The sequence below is a fragment of the Echinops telfairi genome, unplaced genomic scaffold (genome assembly GCF_000313985.2).
Source record: "Echinops telfairi isolate 266 unplaced genomic scaffold, ASM31398v2 ScPeMD7_7410;HRSCAF=8448, whole genome shotgun sequence".
In the NCBI taxonomy this organism is placed as follows: domain Eukaryota; kingdom Metazoa; phylum Chordata; class Mammalia; order Afrosoricida; family Tenrecidae; genus Echinops; species Echinops telfairi.
The window spans coordinates 26,754,126-26,772,898 of NW_022111310.1; the positions used below are offsets into that span (position 1 = coordinate 26,754,126).

An 18,773-nucleotide genomic window follows, 5' to 3' on the forward strand; every position below is an offset into this window, starting at 1 on the left:
AGAAAAACATGCACAAAAACAAGACAGAGCAAAACCAAGCAACAATGTACAACAAAACAGCAACAACAACAAACCACTGACAAAGAACAAATTAAAACACAACAAGAAAGAAAAGCTTGTAGTTAGTTCAAGGATCGCTGGTCTTTAGGAGTGTTTTCCAGTCCAGTCTGTTGGGGCACCACGCTCTTCCATTGATTTCCTTTCAGGGCAAGACCCCAGCAGACATGGCTTTAGCTATCAGTCAGTGTCTTAAAAGTAGTGTGAACTTGGGCCTGTCACTTAACCTCTCCTGGGTTGTAAAACAAAAGCAGGACATGTCATCCACTGCACCCTGCTGCATTGAGGAGTAACATCAATGCAAAGTACCCCACCGCCCCCCATGCTTGGCACCTCTCACAGCAAGCATTAATCAAACAGTTCCTTGGGAGTGAGGCAGTGCAGGAAGGACTATTCGCCTTTTGTTTCTCTTAAGGGGAAATGAGGTTGCCTTGTCTGAGGCAGAGTGGAGCTGGAATCCAAACCTTTGCCACACTGCCTCCTGCCTGAAGGAGTCGTGAATAACATTTAAGGCTCACTGGGGCAACGTGTCAGAAAAGTTCTAAATATATTGGCTACCTCATCCCTACCTGAAAAGACCCATGCAGAAGTCAGCGCTGCCACTTGTCCCATATGGTGACCGACGGGCCATGTGCTCGTCAAGTTGCCCATCTGCTCCTGGCACAGGCGAGAGGGAGAGTCTACTGCCGGTGGAGGGGCTCGGCGCCTGTCAAATGGCCCTCTGGAATGACACGCTCCTATCGGCCCGGGACGTTGACCATCCCCATAAGACTCAGAAATGGCTCCTTCTCAACAAGCTGAAGGCAGAAGAGGCTTTTACTGTCTCTCTGACTTAATGCGGAAACATCTTCAGATGGAAGAGAGCTGTATGATTTTTATTTTTTTGTCCATAAAAGAATGCACTTACCATTACTGCCTTCCTTTCTGCTCTGACTTGAGAAATGTTTACGCACGTTTTGTTTGTGTGTTTGTTTGCAAATCTAGTTGTCAACCACCATCTGAAACGTGAAACCTTTCCATGTGGAGGGCACAGTGTCTGGGGCAGCCACCATATCTAAAGCCTGGACAGGCGCCGTGAGCTCCCACAGCCTCCAGTGAGACTACAACAAGGGGTTCCAGCTTTTTGAAAATCTGATGAAAAAGTGTCTGCCCTTTGCTCCAGGAGAAACACACGTGCAGATAAAATCCCACGTAACTGCTAGGGCACACAGACACCCTTAAAGAGTCTCTGTGCACTCTGGGCAGGAAGGAAGGCCTCGTTTCTTTGGTGTGACATTCAAGGCCACCGATCTGTAGGCCCCCATCCCCGTCTCCCTCCCACCCTCCCTCGCTCTGCTAACGGCCACCAGGCCGACTGGGCCAACTCAAGGTTTCCTGCACCAGGGAGGTCCTTCTTCCCACCCAAATGTTCCAAATGTCCCCCGTGCTTCCAACTGTCTGGTGAATGCTTTCTGGGAGAGGCGCCAGACATGGCGGTGGGGAATACATGGCCTTGATGTTACTCCTCACAGCAGGAGTGTGCAGTGGGTGGCATCCCTGCTTTTGTTTCCTAGATGAGGAGAGGCTAGGTGACAAGCCCACGTCTCCACCACGTTTAAACCCTGACTGCTATCTAAAGGAGGGCCGTCTCCTCATCAGGTTTTCAAATCCTTCCCGTCAGGGAATTCTTTCTCTTTGCATCTCCTCCCTTAGCCGTATCTCTGTCCCGAGTTTGAGATACTTAACACTTTCCGTCTCGTAAATGTGAATGTCAGGATCTTACTTCTCCCACCAGCCTGCAAATTAATTCACTCCTGAAGCTCATGCACACACACACACACACACACACACACACACACACTGCTCAATAAACACTTGGAATCAATAAATACTTGTTTCCCTGGTACACATATAAGTGAAACAAACAAATATTCAAACAGGCAGCTCTCTGTGGCCCAGACTCCTCCTCCTGATTGACACACAATCTTCCAAGGTCCTGGCATCTAGTGTGGGTTGAACTGTAGGGTCTTATCGCAGAGGAATCCTTTGGATTCAACGGAACTCCCAAATGTCAATGACCTGTAGGCTTTGCACACATGGAATGTCTGTTTCCAGAGGAACAGTCTCGATTTGGAAGGATACGTTCTAGACTGGTGAATGATGCCATGTTTCATTACGAGTCACACTGCCCTATCGTTGAGGGGATTTCTGGAGGTGAGGAAGGGGCGGGGCTGTGGACGTGGAGTACCTCTGAGAATGGTGAGTTCCCTCGGCTTCTCCAGGGTCACAGTCCTTGGCCAGCCCACAGGCCTCTAGCCCAGGAGCTCAGTCACCTGGAGATCCCTTGCCCTCCATTCTCCCAGAAGGCTTTGTCTGTGTCTTAGATTCCACACAGAATCTGCTTAAATTAGCGGTCTATGTAATCGGTTCATTCTGAACATGCACAGGCGCCAAGGGACACGCTTGGTATCAGGTAAGCAGTGAAGTCCGAGCTGTCAGTGAAACATTCGGAGGACAAATCTCTCTCTCTCTCTCTCTCTTTTTTAAAATTTATTTACATTATGTTCAATGGGGATGATTTATTTTTTTGTTTATTTATTAATCATTTTATTGGGGGCTCTTACAACTCTCATAACAATCCATACATCAATTGTATCGAATGCATTTGTACATATGTTGCCATCATCATTTTCAAAACATTTTCTTTCTGCTTTTGAAGGAGGGCAACCAGGGTCCTGGCAGGCTGACTCCTCCTTTTGTAAGAAGGCTGTTGTTATGGTAATGGAAGGTAAATGAAAGCCAGGGGAGGATTGTGAAATGCTACCGTGGGAAAAGGGCTCTGTTCCTTACATAAGTCTTGTTCCAAATATACACCTTTGAATAAGAGGTTAGACTCCCGCTCTCCGGTATTGTGTGCACCGTGATAGCAAGAACCCCCCTCAGATTTCTCCCCGCCAGGCTCTGCCTTCGTTTATATTACTCTCAGGCCCCAAAGGGTTGTAATACCTGAAAAAATGGAGTCTGGTTACCAGAAATAGCTACTTTCAGGCAAAGGAACACAATATGGATGAAAGGGCTCCCCAGGGGCCAAACTGGCCTTCCGAGAATTAATATGTCAATGGAATAATCATCTTATTTTAAAATAATCACAGGTGCGGTTTATTCGCAACTGTTCTGATAGGCCTCATAAAGGGAGAAACCCTTTGGGCTGCGCACATCTCTTGAGGAGACATTTTTCAGTGCATTTTCCTGACTTTCCGTTCTTTCTCTGAGGAGTCATGCTTTGAGTGTGAGCTAGATGCTGGAGGCCAGGGCAAAGCCTGACACCACTGGGAAAACACAGGGCCTTGAGTCAACCCTGCTTCGTGACTTGAAGGTGCCCTAGTCGCAGAGCTGTTGTGTGTTGGGCTATGATCCACACAGTCAGCAGTTCGAAACCACCAGCTGCTCTGCAGGAGATGAGGGTTTCTACTTCTGTGAACACTGACAGTGTCGGAAGCTCCAAGGGGGCAGTCTGCCGGGTTGCTATGGGTTGGCATCAACTCGGTGGCAGTGAGTTTAGGGGGTTTATTTGGTTGTAACTTGGGGCCTGCTCCTAATCTTCTTCCATCTTAGGGTCATCTTATACAATTGGGGAGAGCAGAATCATTATTTGTGCAGTTAATATCAGCTGCCTCCCAACCTGGTAAATGACTGTCACCATGAGCATAATTTTCAAGTAAAGACTGCTGGACCACTTAATGCCCATAGGAACAAGCGTCAGTCTAAGGTGCCCGGATTTCGTGAGGCACTCTCCCACACCCCATTCCATATGATGGCCACATCGATGCAGCCACTCTCACCTTAGAGATGAGATCAGAGAACAAGAGTGACTTGGCCAAGCTCATGAAGCGATAGGCAGAGATCAAGGGCTTTGATCCAGGCCTGGTGAGTGTCAAGTCCTGCGTCTTTCTGGAACACAACCTGTTCTGTTTGGATGCTTAGGGACAGATTCTTGGTCCAGGGAACCAACTGACCCATTGACTTCTACCGTCTCTTCCAATGCTAATCATCAGTATTTCTATCAAGAAAAGGAGGGAGCTGGATTAATTCTGAGGCTTTAAAACTTGTAGTGTTCCTTTCAAGTGAAATCAAATATACCACAAAAAGATAGAAAGTAGATCACTGCAGCGCCCCTGTGGTCGAGAAAGGATAGCTTCGGCCTACAAACTCTTTAGCGGATGAATGGATAAACCCAACATGGTGCATCTACACACTGGAGAATGATTCAACAGCGAAAAGGAACAGTACTGACACATGCTGTACAACATGAGCAAACTTGGAAACGTTATGCTAAGTGAGATGAGCCACACCCCGCAGGGCAGGTACAGTCTGGTTTCAGCTCTGTGAATGGGCGGCCGATCAGTGACTACAAGGGCCCTGGGAGCGAAGAACGAGGAATGACTGCATAGTGAGCATGGTGTTTCCTTTTGGGGTGAAGAACGTGTGTTAGAACTAGACAGAGGTGATGGTCGTACAAGTCGTGGATGGTACTAAATGCCATTGGCCTTTTGATTTTAAAAGGGTTCACTTGGTGTTACGTGAAGTTCGCCGCAACAGAAATAACAAATACCATCAGCCTCCCTTTCCTATTGCCCATGGTGCCTCCACCAAGCTCCAGTATGAAAATCATTGGTGTTATTAGATATGACAAATGATTATCATACACTAGATCTTGCACAGCAGCTGTTTTCCTACCTCAGGGTCCAGAAGGTAATTTCTCCTAACCCAGAAATCAAATATGCTAGAGCCAGTGGCATCTTGCTGCTCAGAAACAGAATCTTCATTGATGAACTAGCCCCACTATTAATTACAGCTTACCAAAAGCTTATGTTTGGGTTGATGACATGGATTTCAAAGTCAACATTCCACTTTTAAGTCTACCGGGAAAGAGAATATCTAAGCACTTTTCCTATCTATTAAAACACTAATTAAATCTTTTAATAGACATGAAATGCTTTCATATACATTAAAACAAAAAACAAAAAACAAACAAACAGTTTTTCAAGGTTACTTCATTGAAATATCATTATGCCCACTCTATAGAAAAGGCTACTGAAAACTCCAAGCAACTTAGCATCCCCCAGGTCTTCCCCCAGCTAAGAGCGACAGGCAGAATCGCAATCGGTTCGCTGGACAGAGGCTCTCTCAACTCTGCCAAGATGTAGATCAGAAGCATCTCAAGTTTCTCCTCCCATAACATGTATGAGGACCACTTACTATCACACCAAGAGCCCCTCCCCAGTCTAGAAACCCCAGAAATGCGCAGAGATCCACGGAGCACGGACGCATGCATCAGGGGCCCATTCCAGTGCCTCGGGAACACAAAGGACAGCTAAGGAGCTGGAAGCACCCACCGTTTCCTCTGGGAGCACCCACCGTTTCCGCTAGTCTGCATGAGCAAAGTGAAGACCTCGTTTAACCATCTTGCTTGGCAAACTATTCTGACGAAAGAACTAATGAGGGTCGCTCAGGTCTCTTTTGCTAAAGGGTCGAGGGGATGGGCTATGATACTATTTGTTTTAAAAGACAAAGGTCAGATCTTATGAAACTACAAGGAGAATTCTGGCTTCTCGGTGTGCGTGACATCATCTTGTGCAGCTGGCGGGACACGGTCTCCAATCTGGACACAGATGATTAGGCACTCGACGGCCATGCATTTTCTGTGAGTATACAGGGGGCGCTTTTCCAAGTGGCGCTGCAGCATTTCTGAGCAAAGGAGCTGAGAATAACTTCAGTCTTGTTCTTTGCATGATAACATGATTCAAAAGGATCATAATGGTTCCTTACATATAAATGCACTTTACAGATTACAAAGTGGTTTCACAGATAAACACTGTAGGGTTAAAACAAAACAAAACAAAACACCAACAACCTGAGATTAAGGGGAAAAGCTCAGAAAAGGGTCTAACCATTTACTTGCCCACCTTTACACTGTAGGTTAAAAAAGGGGGAGAGGGAAAGGGTTCTATATTAGAATTGAAGTCAGGTTCTTGAAGTTCTAACTGTTCCTGGTTATCAATAAAAAAGTCAATGCTTTTTAAATTAAAAATGAGGTGCTGCTACTTACGACTTGATAAATTATAAAATGCCTCTCCCATCCTTCCCAACGGTCCTGTGTCCCACTGCTACCCAATTCTAGATCTCCAGCTCATATGGATTACACAACCAGGGGTAGGTAATGAGAAAAAAGGTGAACAAGCTAAAGAAAGCTCATTATGTTTTGAAGCGGATGGGTGTTTTTGGTGGCAGAAGTTAAGAAGGCTCAAGCCACACATTGTCCTTTGAACCTACTGTTCCCAGCAAAGTAGTCAGAACACTAATGTATCAAGATCATCCTAAAATAAGCCCCACCCCACCCCGACTCATGCATTTCAGACCACTGTGCCATACTACGCGGCTAACCACAAAAATCTCCCACATTCCCTGTGTACAACCTCTCAGTAGCTCATGTCAGCTCAGGAGGTCAATCATTATTAGAAAGTGGCATTTTCAAGGAATGAGTTTGATTGCAATTAATCTAACCAATCTGGCAGACATTACTTAATCCATTGCTTTTCCTCAGGGATGGCTCAAGAAAACACTTGGATACACGGACTAGTGGACAAACGATGTGCCCGCCGTTGTGCTGGCTCAGAGGATTTGGCAGTTCTGACCAGCGCTCTGCAGCTCTCTGCGGTGGGAGCCACACCTGGCAGGGTTGGCCCATACAAACTACAGGAGAACGCTCTAAGCCTGGGTTTGTCAGCGGCGGCAATCTGTGCATCATACAGCGAGAACACTGGAGGAGAACTCATCCAAGCTGACTCCAAGTACGACAAATACTCCTTCCGGCAAACATTTCCTAGAGGGCAACGGCAAGCCAACCCTGGCTGCACAGGAGAATCACCTGGGGCATGCAAACAAGCAAACAGAATTCTGTGGCCCGGTCGGCATCTGTAGAGGTGGGGGCCTAACCCTGGTGTTTTTGAAAACTCTCCAGCTGGTTCCCAGGTGTTGCCAAGGATGAGCGCCACCACTGCAAGGTGCTTCTAACAATATTTGGGCTTGAGCTAAGCTGGTACGGGCTCACAGAAGAGTAATCAGCAAAAAAGCACTTGTGGAGGGGAGCCCAGTGTTCTTTCCTCCCTTGAACTATAGCTGAAGAGTGCTTTGGTTGTTTGGCATGGTTTGGGACAACCCGATTTGCCACGGTATAACAGAAAGGCTATTTGAAATGCCAGTCTTTGATTTTTCTGCCCCCCAAAAAGAGGCACAGTGGTATTTATTCAAACCTTACTTTGTGAGAGCCTGGAACTTGGCCACAGCAAACTAAATAAAAGATCCAAATGAAATGTCATGAAATCCAGGGGCGATTCCATGTCAGGAGAAGTGTGGCACACACTAGCAGCAACATTACAACAATGGGATGTCCACAGCGTGGGAGGAATCATAACTATTATAAACCTGAGGGAGCTTCCAGAAGCTTCAGTAAACCGACTCTGCAAATTCTGAAGCAAAGAGAGCACCAACAGTGAGGCTGAAATCCAAGGGAGGCCGTCTCTATCATGCCCAGGTGACCCAAGGCCCTCTCTGGCAGCAGTTCGCTCTCCTCTCTCCCTCGGCATGAGGGTTTAAAGACAGGGCCCCAGTCCACAGTGCTGGGGCAGGAGACCTCAGCAGTGGAGCCAAGGGAGGTGTTAGGGAGACTGTCCAGGTTTGGATCACCTCCTGACTTCGAGTGAATGGCTGCGGTGCGCTGGCATTTATAAAATGAAAATATGATTTATCAGATCGTTTAAGATGCAAATTGACTTGAGACACCAACATACTCCAAGAATGCAACTTACCTGCTCGGGGCATGGAAAGAGAGTTGGTAGGAGCAAAGGATCTAAAGAAGTACTCACTGGGTGTCTCTTCTGTTCCTAAGTGGGTCCATGAGGCGCAGCGTGTCTCTGATCACAGCCACTTTCACTTCTTCATCCACAGCACTGGGGACATGCTCAAACACCCCTGGAGAAAGCTTGAATGGATAGGGATTCCGAGTTACAGGGAAATCAGCACCCAGTCCTACCACTCGCCCAAGCAGTTGGACTGTAGGCTTTGTTAGACTATAGAAACCCGTTTGTAAAACATCGCCCTTGATACCGCTTTAAAAATGACAATGTCCTCAGAATTCCCACCGCAACACGGGACCAAGCTGAACAGGCACACGCAGAGACTTGCCCTCCCCAGCAGGGGCTTCTCTTCCCACGGCTTGGGCCGTTCTACTTTTGCTTATGAAAAACCCTGGGCTGCTTTACTTTTACTTCAGAAAGTAACAGTGGCCTCTTTGTTGTTGTCGTTAGGTCCCATGGGGTCAATACAACAGAAGGCAACCCTGCCTTGCCCGGTGCCACGCTCACAGTTGCTGTCATGTTTCAGGCACTGTGTCAGTTCACTGGAAATTTTAAATGCGTCCAAGGTGCATTCTTATTGCCTATAGGGAATGAGTTCATTCAATACTTCTGTAGAAAACGTTAAACACCATTGTAAATTCTATCTGGTGAATCATGGCTCAAATTAAACATGTTTGCTTTCAAAAAAATGATAATGTCCTTTGATAGAGCCAACAAGATACAAAGAGAAGGAAATTAACATGATTTCCCCCCTGATTATCAAAATTATACATGCTCGTTGTAGAAATTTGGAAAATATGAATGTAAGACATGGGATAAAAATGAAAAGAATTTAAATAATCCCCCTACACCCAATACTAATATTTAGTGTATTTCTTCCAGTTTTTAGTGGACATTTGGGGAGAGGGGAGAGAATAATATAACCACTCTTAAATGTACTGTTTATTTTGGTGATTCAAGCATGTCGACATGGTTAAATCATATCCCTAGAATTTCAATTAGCTCATCTCCTGAGGCTAGCTAATTAGTTCACGTCAAAACTGATGGAAAGGCCCAGCTGCTTCTTAAGTTTCCAGACCTGAAAAATTGGAAGAATGGCATGCTGGGAGATTACCATAGGTCGGATAGGTCTTATATTAATAGACTTTGTTCGGAACTCAACAAGACTAAAATTATTTAGAGGGAATAGAATTGTACCGTCCAGATTCGGGAAGGCTGAATCTCGTGTACCCCTGAGAAAAGCAGTGAGTGGGAATATGCAGTTGTATGGCAGGGTGTTCAAGGCTACATCCGGATACTCACTTCTTGCTCGTGTTCAATCCGCATGCTGGGATTTGCGTTTACTTCAAGTAGCATAGGCTTCAGGTTTTTCATCAGAAGGATGTCAAAGCCTAGAATCTGGGCAGGATAAATGGAATTTGGAATTACTCCCCATCGCCGCAATGTCTTTTCAGGAATTGAGGATGGTATTTGGGTCATAAAGGTGAAAATAAATTCAAGCTCAGTTTCTAACCTGGACCTTGACCTTGGCGTCTCTAGTCCACTGTCCCTCTTCCTCTGGGTGCACTTGTCAGAGCAAATGGACAGCGGAAAATCTTATAAGAACCTTGATAATGGGAAGAGTTCCCACAGTGCATTTCAGCACTATCAGTGTCATCTCGAGTGCCATAAGAGAATGACCTCTTTCTCCTCTAACAGGTGTTCTATTATGTTAAGCATCAGTAGCAGTCCATCAATTTCTCCCTCTGCCTTTTCTTCTGCTTCTCTATTAAGGTGCTTCATAGCTAGAGCTCTGAAAACCCAAGACCACCTTTCTGAGCCTGGGGCTTATATATCAGTATCCAAGTCACCATCCCGCCTCCATACAGCCCACACCTACTGAGTCAGAATCTTTCAGCATCAACTCAGGTAGATGTATTTTGAACAACAACAACAAATTCCTCAGGTGATTCTGATAGACCTTTATAACTGAGGAGTCAAAAGCACTGCCACCCACTTGATTCTGACTCCTAGTGACCCTACAGGACACAGTAGAACTGCCCTATAGGGTTTCCAAGTCTATAACCCTCTCTCCATGGAATGGCTGATGGATTCGAACTGGTGACCTTTAAGCTAAAAGCTGAGCACTTTAACCACTGTGCCAACAGAGGTCCTTGCTGCTAAGGAGAAGGAAATGTTTATCAGGATTACGCAGTACATTTTTTAAAAATCTCATTTCATCCTCATGGCAATATATTTGAAGTAGGGATCATGCTGTCTACTTTACAGAAGCAGAAACTGACTCTCAGAAAGGCTAATGGATTCCCATCTAACTTACAGATGACAAAGCTGAATTTCACACCCAAGTGGATTGGTTACACAATTTGTGGGATACAGCAAAAAAAGATGACAATGTAGGTTCCCTTGTTAAAAAATGAACAACTTCACCGTGATGACAGCAGAGCATTAAACCAGGTCCTTCTGATCTAGGGGTCATGTAGTGAACCCAGAGACCAAGGCTAACTCCAGCACTACTTGTCAGATATCTATTCTTGGATCTTTCAGCCATGCTGACCTCTCTCAACTCCTCGAGTCCCATGCTCAGGGCAAGCCACCTGCTACGGATTGAATCATTTCCCTACTCCCCCAAATGTATTCTAAACCCCATACCTGTGGTTCTTAGCCTATTTGAGAATGCGCACTCTTCATTATGTTAATGAGGTACTACAAGCAGGTGATTATAACAGTCAGATTTATTTCCACAGTTTAGGTGACTAGAAGTCCAAGCTTTCATTACTGTGCAGACCCGCAAACCAAGCCCATTGCTGTCAAGTCGATCTTCACTGGAGGAGAACTGCCCTGTGGTGTTTCCAGGGTTGTCAGTCTTTGTGAGAGCAGACTGTCACCTCGTTGTCCCAAGAGGCAGGTGGTGAGTTTGAACCACTGACCTTTAGGTTAGCAGTCCAGCTCTTAACCACAAGGCCACCAGGGTAGGGCGGGTCTTAAGTCAATCTCCTTCGAGATAGAAAAGAGCAGACTACACAGACTACACAAGCAAGCACAAATGGAAGGGAAGATCCGTGCCACACAATTGTCAAAGAATCTAGGAACAAAAGCGAGAGAGAGAGAGAGAGAGAGAGAGAGAGAGAGAGAGAGAGAGAGAGAGAGAGAGAGAGAGCTTTCCCTAGAACCAGCAGCGCCTTGGATTCAGACTTCTAGCCTGGCAAACTGTGAGGAGAGAAATTTGTTTGCTAAAGTCACCCACTTGTGGTTTTAACAAACAGAAATGTAGAGTGGCACTAGGTAACCAAGACACCACCCACTTGATTCTTCTTATTCCCTTGACCTGAAACCCTTCACCTAGGTAACTCCTCCTCATCCTTGAGACCCTAGGTCCTAATTCCAATGTACTCGCAGGGGGAACGAAATTAAGTTCTTGGGAAGACTCCCCTTGTCTCTTTAGAAAGTGATAACTTTTTGAAAAAGCTCCCAACGTCATTGATGCAGCCACAATGTTGTTTGTTTGTTTGTTTTTTAAATAATGCGGATAATAAAAGAGAGAAAGGAAAAAGATATGATTATCATTTCACCTCCTCTGTCAACTCAAGAAGGAAAGATGAGTGAAATCCATCTACTTGTCTATGTGCATTAGTTAAATGATCATTATGAAATCGAGCTTCATTCTTATTAATGAAATCAGAGCCCAAATGACCATTTTTAGATGTGGTTCCAGATGAAGGTATTCTTCAGCAAAAAGCAATAAGGGTGAAGAGTCGGAAATAGTCATCGTCTCTCTATTTTTCTTTCTCTGGTCATGAAAAGAGAGGCGTGGAAATTCAGCAAGAAATCTCACATGTATTACAGATCTGTTGAATAATACATGCTAAGTGGGTCTGAATGATGAGGTCTTTAAGAGACGCTGGTGACATCATCAGTCTAACTTCAGCGCTCGTCTGAAGCATGTGATGCTGATGAGGCTGCAGAGAACCGGAGGCCAGCGGACTAACATCTGTCACCGTGAGTCATCAACTCTGACTTTTTTGCTACAGCTTAGAAGTTTGGCCTGTGCTTTCTCGTCCTGGTAGACTCTTCCCCCTTCGGGGCACAGGGTACCCTGTGTGCACAGCTATAGGAATCCTGGGAGCAGGAGCACCAAGCCCAGTGCCACTGAGTTGCTTCTAACGCCTAGCATCCCTGCATGAGGTTTCTGAGACTGTAAACCCTCACAGGGGCCGACAGCTTCATCTTTCTCCCACCGAGTGGCTCGTGAGTACGAACCGCCGATCTTGCAGTGGGCAGCCCAGTGTCTAACCATCAGCATACCAGGACTGGGGAAGGGGTGTTGGCAAAGTCTCATCAGCCACAGGGCCTGCACTCACCTAGTGGCCTATTTTCCAGAACCTTAATCTTGGTGCATGCAATTAAATAGATTTGCTCTGATGCAGCAATGCTTTGGAGACCAAAAAACACCTTGATTCCAATTCCCGCTGAGTCCCTTATACTAACTAGCTGACGACAGAGAATGGGCTTCGTCTCTCTGGGCTTCAATTACTTCATATGAAAAATGGGGATATTAATAGCCGCCTTCCAGGGCTGTTGACAGAATTCAGTAAAGCAATGGAAGTAAACGGTATCTAGAACTGTGCTTATCAAATAGAAGCGACTCAATATACACTAGCTCCTTTTCCAGTTTCCGGCTAGCCTCCCCATAGGACATGATGCCAGTGCTCTGGAGCCCAGAGAAACGAATGTCAGGTTTGGGTCCTACCTTTAAACTTGTGCAATTAAAGGCAAGTTACTCAGTAAAACGAAGCTCTACTTTCCTCATCGGTAAATGAGAAAATAAGAATAGTCCTTATTTATCCTGGTTCCCTTCTCCATAATGTCTTGGGTAAGCAGGATCAAATAAAGATAGTGTAATGTAAAAGATTTTGCACAGTACACACACAAAAACCAAACTCACTGCCAAGGAGTCGAAGCTGACTCATAGTGACCCTCAGGACAGGGTAGAACAGCCCCTCTGGGTGTGCGAGACTGCGACTCTTTGTGGAAGTAGAAAGCTCTGTCTTACTCCCACAGAGTGGCTGGTGGTTTAAAATTGCTGACTTTTCAGATCGCAGCCCAATTCATAACTGCTGTGCCACCAGGGTTTTTTGTACCATACCTGATGCATAGTAAGTGTTTGAGTAAGGTCAGCTACACACCCCCACCCCCAGCCCCACCCCCAAGCCCATAGAAAGTTCAAGAAGTCTGGATGATTCTTTTTTTTTAAGTTCAAGGAAATATGTAGCACAATGGATCTCAAACACAGAATCAATGCAGTCAGAGGAGCTTAGAGTTGATTTTATCATAAGATCCCTGAATGTCAAAGTGGGTGTGAAAGTACAAATTTATTTGACCCATTGTTTTCCTGCAGGCAGAAGCAAAGAAGGAGCCAACCAGATCAACTTAACTTTATCTATTTTACATACTGAGAGTCCAAGAAAAAAAACTTAACTTTTTTTAAAACCACAAATCTAGTCTAACACCCACATTATGCAGATCAGGGACCTGTCGTTTAGAGAAGAGAAACCCTCTTTCTAAATCCCTCCAGCAGGAATGATTATAGATAGGGAAATTTTCAACCATGCGACACTCTGTTTCCCCAAGTATTTCGCTTGAAGGAGGGTCCTGGAGGATTCAAAGACATCTGTCCTTCATCTCTGCCATCTAGAAGCTTCTGACCAAGGTGGAGGGAAAGAGCCTTGAGCCATTAGTTGTAAACTTAGGCGAAGGTCCCAGGCAACATTCCATCTAAAGGTGGTTCTCTCTTGAGCCCCAAATCTACATATCCATCTTCATCTGGGGTCCTTCCACTTAGGAGACCCAAATCCACTGCCATTGAGTCAAATCTGACTCAACGAGACCCTATCCAGGGTCTCATTTGAGATTGTACATCTTCATGGGAGCTGACAGGAGCCTCGTCTTTCTCCCATCGAGCCGCTGGTTGGTTTGAACTGCTGAGCTTGCAGTTCTCAGTGCTACAGATGCCCCAAATTCAACAGATCCAAACTATCTCTGGTCTAAATGGTCCCCGTGACCCCCATTTTGCGGTATTCGTGTTCCTGCATAATCTCCTCCCCTTGCGTGTGGACTAGATTTAGTAATGCTCTCCTAACAAGCAGTCTATGGCAGGGAGGCTGGGACATTGCTTCCAACAATAGGTCACAAAGGGGTTATGGATTCTTCTTGTTCAGAGCATGCTATCCCATGTTCTTGCTTTCTCACACTGAGAGAAGCCAGCACCATGTTGGAAGTTGTCCTGTGCAGATGCTCAGGCACAAAGAATTGACGTCTCCAGCCATTGGTCAGTGAGGCCTGTCAGCATGCATGTGCATGAACTTGGAAGAGGGTCTTCCCCCAGTCCCATCTTCACATGACTGGAGCCCGGGCTGACACATTATTTGAAGTCTTACGAATGCTCCAGAGCCAGAGACACTCAGCTAACTAAGCCCAAACTCCTGACTCACCGAAACGGTGAGATAAAAATGTTTTGTTATTTTAAGTTGCTGAGTTTGGGGATAATTTGTAACATGGCAACAGATAATATACCATCTTTCTCTAAAATTAACTTTGCCTCCTGCATTTCTTATCCTCCCTAGCAAAAAAGTCTCTCTCATCCCTCACATCTATCTGGTCACCCATCTTGCACACTGGACCTCCCACAGAGCTGTCTAGATCTGGCCTATCCTCATCACTCCGGGTGAGGTCAGGTCTGTACCCTGCTCACGCAGACTGCTTTACGAGGGCCCTGTGTCAAAAGCACCCTTTTCCTCTGTGTTGCACACATTGAGCACTAACACTCTTCTGTCTGAAATCCCTGCTTATAGAAAGAAGCCCAAGTTCCAAAGCATGTCTCACAAACTCCTCTCTGACCCCACATCCGTCTCACACTCCAGCTCTATTTCCTCCCTCTCCCCACTGCGCATCTCGGGCTGTCGTTGTGCTGAGCTACTAGCAGTTCTAGGAATCCTTTCCTGCCCTCTGTCTTTGCGATCTTCTGCCTAGAAACACTCTTTATGCATCAAATATTTATTGAGCACGATTAAGCCTTAGGTTTTATTCTGGGCACTGAGACAAAGCAGTGGCCCATATAAAGGCCATGCTTTCTTGAAGCTTACATTCTAGTGGGGAAAGAAAGCACCGGTAACTTAGTGAAACAAGGTGAGAACACAGTGGGAGGAGGGCAGAGCTTGGTGCTTGGTGCTTGGTACAGGCTGGCCAGAGAAGGCCTCTCTAAGGAGGCACCATTTGTCATCCCCTGTCTTGTGGCTTTCCTAGCTTCTGATCAGACGTTCTTTTCATTTGAGCTTAATGTGTCTTTTCTTCCAAACTACCTGCAAGATCTTCTCATGATCACTGGTTTCCCACACTTTGATCGTAATGCTTCTTGGATTATGGGTTTGTAGTTTTCATCAATGGTGGAAAATGTGGGCCTTTATTTCTTCAAATGTTTTTCTGTAGCTTCCTTCTCTATTTTGTTCTGGGAGTTCAATTGCACACACGTTAAACCACCTGATATGTACCACAAGCCACTGAAGATCTGTCCATTTTCTTTACCCTGTCACTTTGCTCTCTCTGTTTCATTTTTAGGGAGAATCGAATCTAATTGCCAAATCTTCAAGTTCACTGCTCTTTTCTCTCACAGTGTCTAATTTGCAGTTTATCCCATCCAGTGAAACTTTCACTTCAGTTATTGAATTTTTCTTCTCTAAACTTCCGATTGGTTCTGACAGCCTCCATTCCTTCCTTCATTAAACTCATATTTTCCTCTTAAATTTTGTACATAAACATAATAACCGCTTTAAGTCCTTTTCTGCTAGTTCCTTCCTCTCTAGTATTTCTGGGCCTATTTTTAGTGACTGGTTTTCTCCTAGTTATGGGTTACATTTTCCTGTTTGTGGAATTCTTTTTATTCATTTATTTTTTAATTGCATGCGAAGCATTCTGAATGCCTCAGAGCTGAGTGGCTAGATTTTGCCTTCTGGTACTAAAAATAATAACAGGGCAGTCAGCTGTTTGCCACCAGGTCAGTCCCTTAAAGGCCTGTTGCTTAAGCTTAGGATAGGTATAGAGTTGTCTTGACCCCAGGGGTGACTCACTCCTACCCTTCCTGGCAGGCCTGCTCTGGAGTCTTCTTGCATGCTCTTGGTAAAAGAGCCAGAGGCTCTCCAGTCTGGCTGTTCAGAGCTTGAAGAGTCCCCTGTGCCACGTGAACTCTCCGAGACATGATGCTTATCAGTTCCTGGCCGTTCTTTCCTGAGGCTTGTGGATTAAAACGAAGGACATGCATGGCATAGTATTTGGCAAAGACTCATGGGAACCCTGGACATATTTCTGGAGCGTTTCCTGTGTATCTCTCTTTCTGGAATTCTGCCTAACAATTCTTAGCCTCCTCAGTATCTCCAAACTCCAATTTAGCTCCTCAATTCTTCGACGCCACTGAGCTCTGTTTAGGCTTGGGCCCATGTTCTGGAAATTGCTTCTAGAAAGAAGGCTGAGGTACTTGCACGAGTCACCTTCCTGGGTTTTCCCCTCTCTTTTCCCAGAATTCAGTGTTGTGGTGGTGCCTATTGCCCAAAGTCTGAACGCATCTACTTAATATGGTTTGTCTGATATTTTCGTTGTTTTCAGGAGGATGTTGAGTTAAGTCTTTTAAAATCTATCATTCCCAGAAATGAAAGCCTGGGAAGTAAAGAGTGAGCAGAAATGGAACGAAGTAAGAAGATAAGGCCACTGTGGGGCAGAGGAGGAGGAGGAAGCGCATTCCAGCAGAGAGAACAGCGAGAACAAAGACCATCAAGAAGGAGTAAGCAGGATGGAGATGGTTTAGGAGATGAAGTCAAGTAGAAGGACTGGGGTCAGAGCGTGCAGCATCTCGTAGACAGACCATGGTAAGTAGCTTTATGAATGTTAAGTGCAGTGAGAAGCCGTTGGGGAGTTTGTGTCAGAGAAGTAACTTGGACTGAGTTATGTCTTTAAAGGATCGCCTTGGCTAAAATACAGAGAACAGGCAGCACAAGTGCAAAGGGGTGTAAGTAAGAGGCTAGTGCAGAAGTCCGAGCACAAGATCCTGACTGCCTAGACTCGGTTGATCATTATAGGTTTGGCTACAAATGTTTACATACAAAGTCTAATTTAAAAAGGACGCATATTTAAGAGTTGCTGATAGATTGCATGTAAGGAGGAGGACAGAATAAATATGAATGATTCCAACGTGGGTCTGACTAATTGAATTGTGTTCACCTTCTGAAACAAGAAGGAGAGTAGACTTGGAGAGTAGACTATGTCTAGAGCTTCGCTGAAGACACAGATGGGCGAGGATGCTCACTAGACAGTCAAGTGGAAGATTCAAACGGGAAGTTGTGTACATCAGTCTGGGGCTCAGGGAGAAGTCAAGATTGAACGGACACATTTAGAAGTCAGCAGCCTAGAACTGGTACTTGAAGATCATTGGGGAGGGAGTGGAGATACGAGGGAAAATGCCCAAGGATGGAGCCCCGAGGCTTTGCAAATAGGGCTCCAGAAGAGGAGCTGGAGAAGCAGCCGTCGGGGAGCTAAGAGACACGCAGGAGAGAAGGGCCTCCTATCGCTCTTTTCTGCTGGACACACACATGGCTCTTCGTGCCTCAAGCCCTAGCTGTGCAGTTCTTCCACGGGGAGGTCCTCTCTGACTGGGCAGTGGTTCTCCACCTTCCTCCAGCTGCAACCCTTTCACACAGGTCCTCATGTGGTGGGGACTCCCCAACCATGACATTATTTTCGTTGCTACTTCATAACTGTCATTTTGCTACTGTGATGAATGGTCATGTCAATATCTGATAAGCAGGATGTATGTTCATTGTTACAAATTGAACATCATGAAAGCATCGTGATTAATCACTAAAACAATATGTAATTATATATTGTGAAATATTTATTTCTAGTTTCAAATAAATGAAATTTTGTCTAGAAGCATGGGGAACAGTCTTCATGCCGGGTACTCGTATGTGGCCGTATCTGCATGTGGGCAGACCTGCCTGGAGACGGTTAGAGGAGCGGTGTTTCCGGTTTCTAAGACCAGTGGAAATATGTGTTTTCCGTTGGTCTTGGGCAACCCCTGTGAAAGGGTCGTTCAACCCCTAAAGGGGTGGCGACCCACAGGTTGAGAATGGCTGGTCTAGGCGGAGTTCATTACCCTCTCCTGCGCTCTCCTGGCATCCTGTGCACGTCCTCCCAGCATTTATTACACAAAACTGCAATTCCTGTGTCATCTTCCCCACCAGACTGTGCACCTGGTACAGGCAGACGCTGCGACTGATCCATCACCACACGTGCCACAACTGGCCCAAGACTTGTCTCAGTGGATGCCCAGAGAGTATGTTAGCATGTAAAGGAACAAGCTTAAAGATCAGAGATGCTCAAGGGAGCTTTCTGGGAAAGGCGCGGTTTGAGCTGGGCCAACGATAAGGGCAGGGAGACTGGAGGAAGGCGTGAAGACCAGCCAGGGTGGGAGAGGAAGGAATGGAAGGGCAGGCCTGGGAAAGCACAACCTAGGTCCAGGGCACATGGCGCAGGCCTGTCCAAGAGGGCATTGGGCCTCAGGCGGGATGCAAGGACGCTATGGAAGGCAGCACAGTTCACGCCTTGGGATGTAGGGATTCCAATGAAGGTCTTTTAGATGTCAGTTGGGGGTAGGGTGGGGGCTCTATAACTTTAAGGTCCTTACAGACAAATTTGACAACTGTTGTGACACACAGCAAACGATGTCATAAAACGACCGTTCTTTCAGTGGCAGGTACTGGACACCAGGTTTCCTTCATT

At 45.8% G+C, this 18,773-nt stretch overlaps 1 protein-coding gene across 1 annotated transcript in view; it reads right to left on the reverse strand.

Annotated features, from left to right (window-relative positions):
• Positions 1 to 18,773, reverse strand: part of TTLL11 (tubulin tyrosine ligase like 11) — a 233,343-nt gene that overhangs the window by 153,909 nt on the left and 60,661 nt on the right. The window contains exons 3-4 of the mRNA XM_045296623.1: positions 9,255 to 9,350; positions 7,962 to 8,077 (exon numbers count right to left, since the gene is read on the reverse strand). Coding sequence (XP_045152558.1) covers positions 7,962 to 8,077; positions 9,255 to 9,350 — 212 coding nt within the window. The remainder of the gene's footprint in view (positions 1 to 7,961; positions 8,078 to 9,254; positions 9,351 to 18,773) is intronic.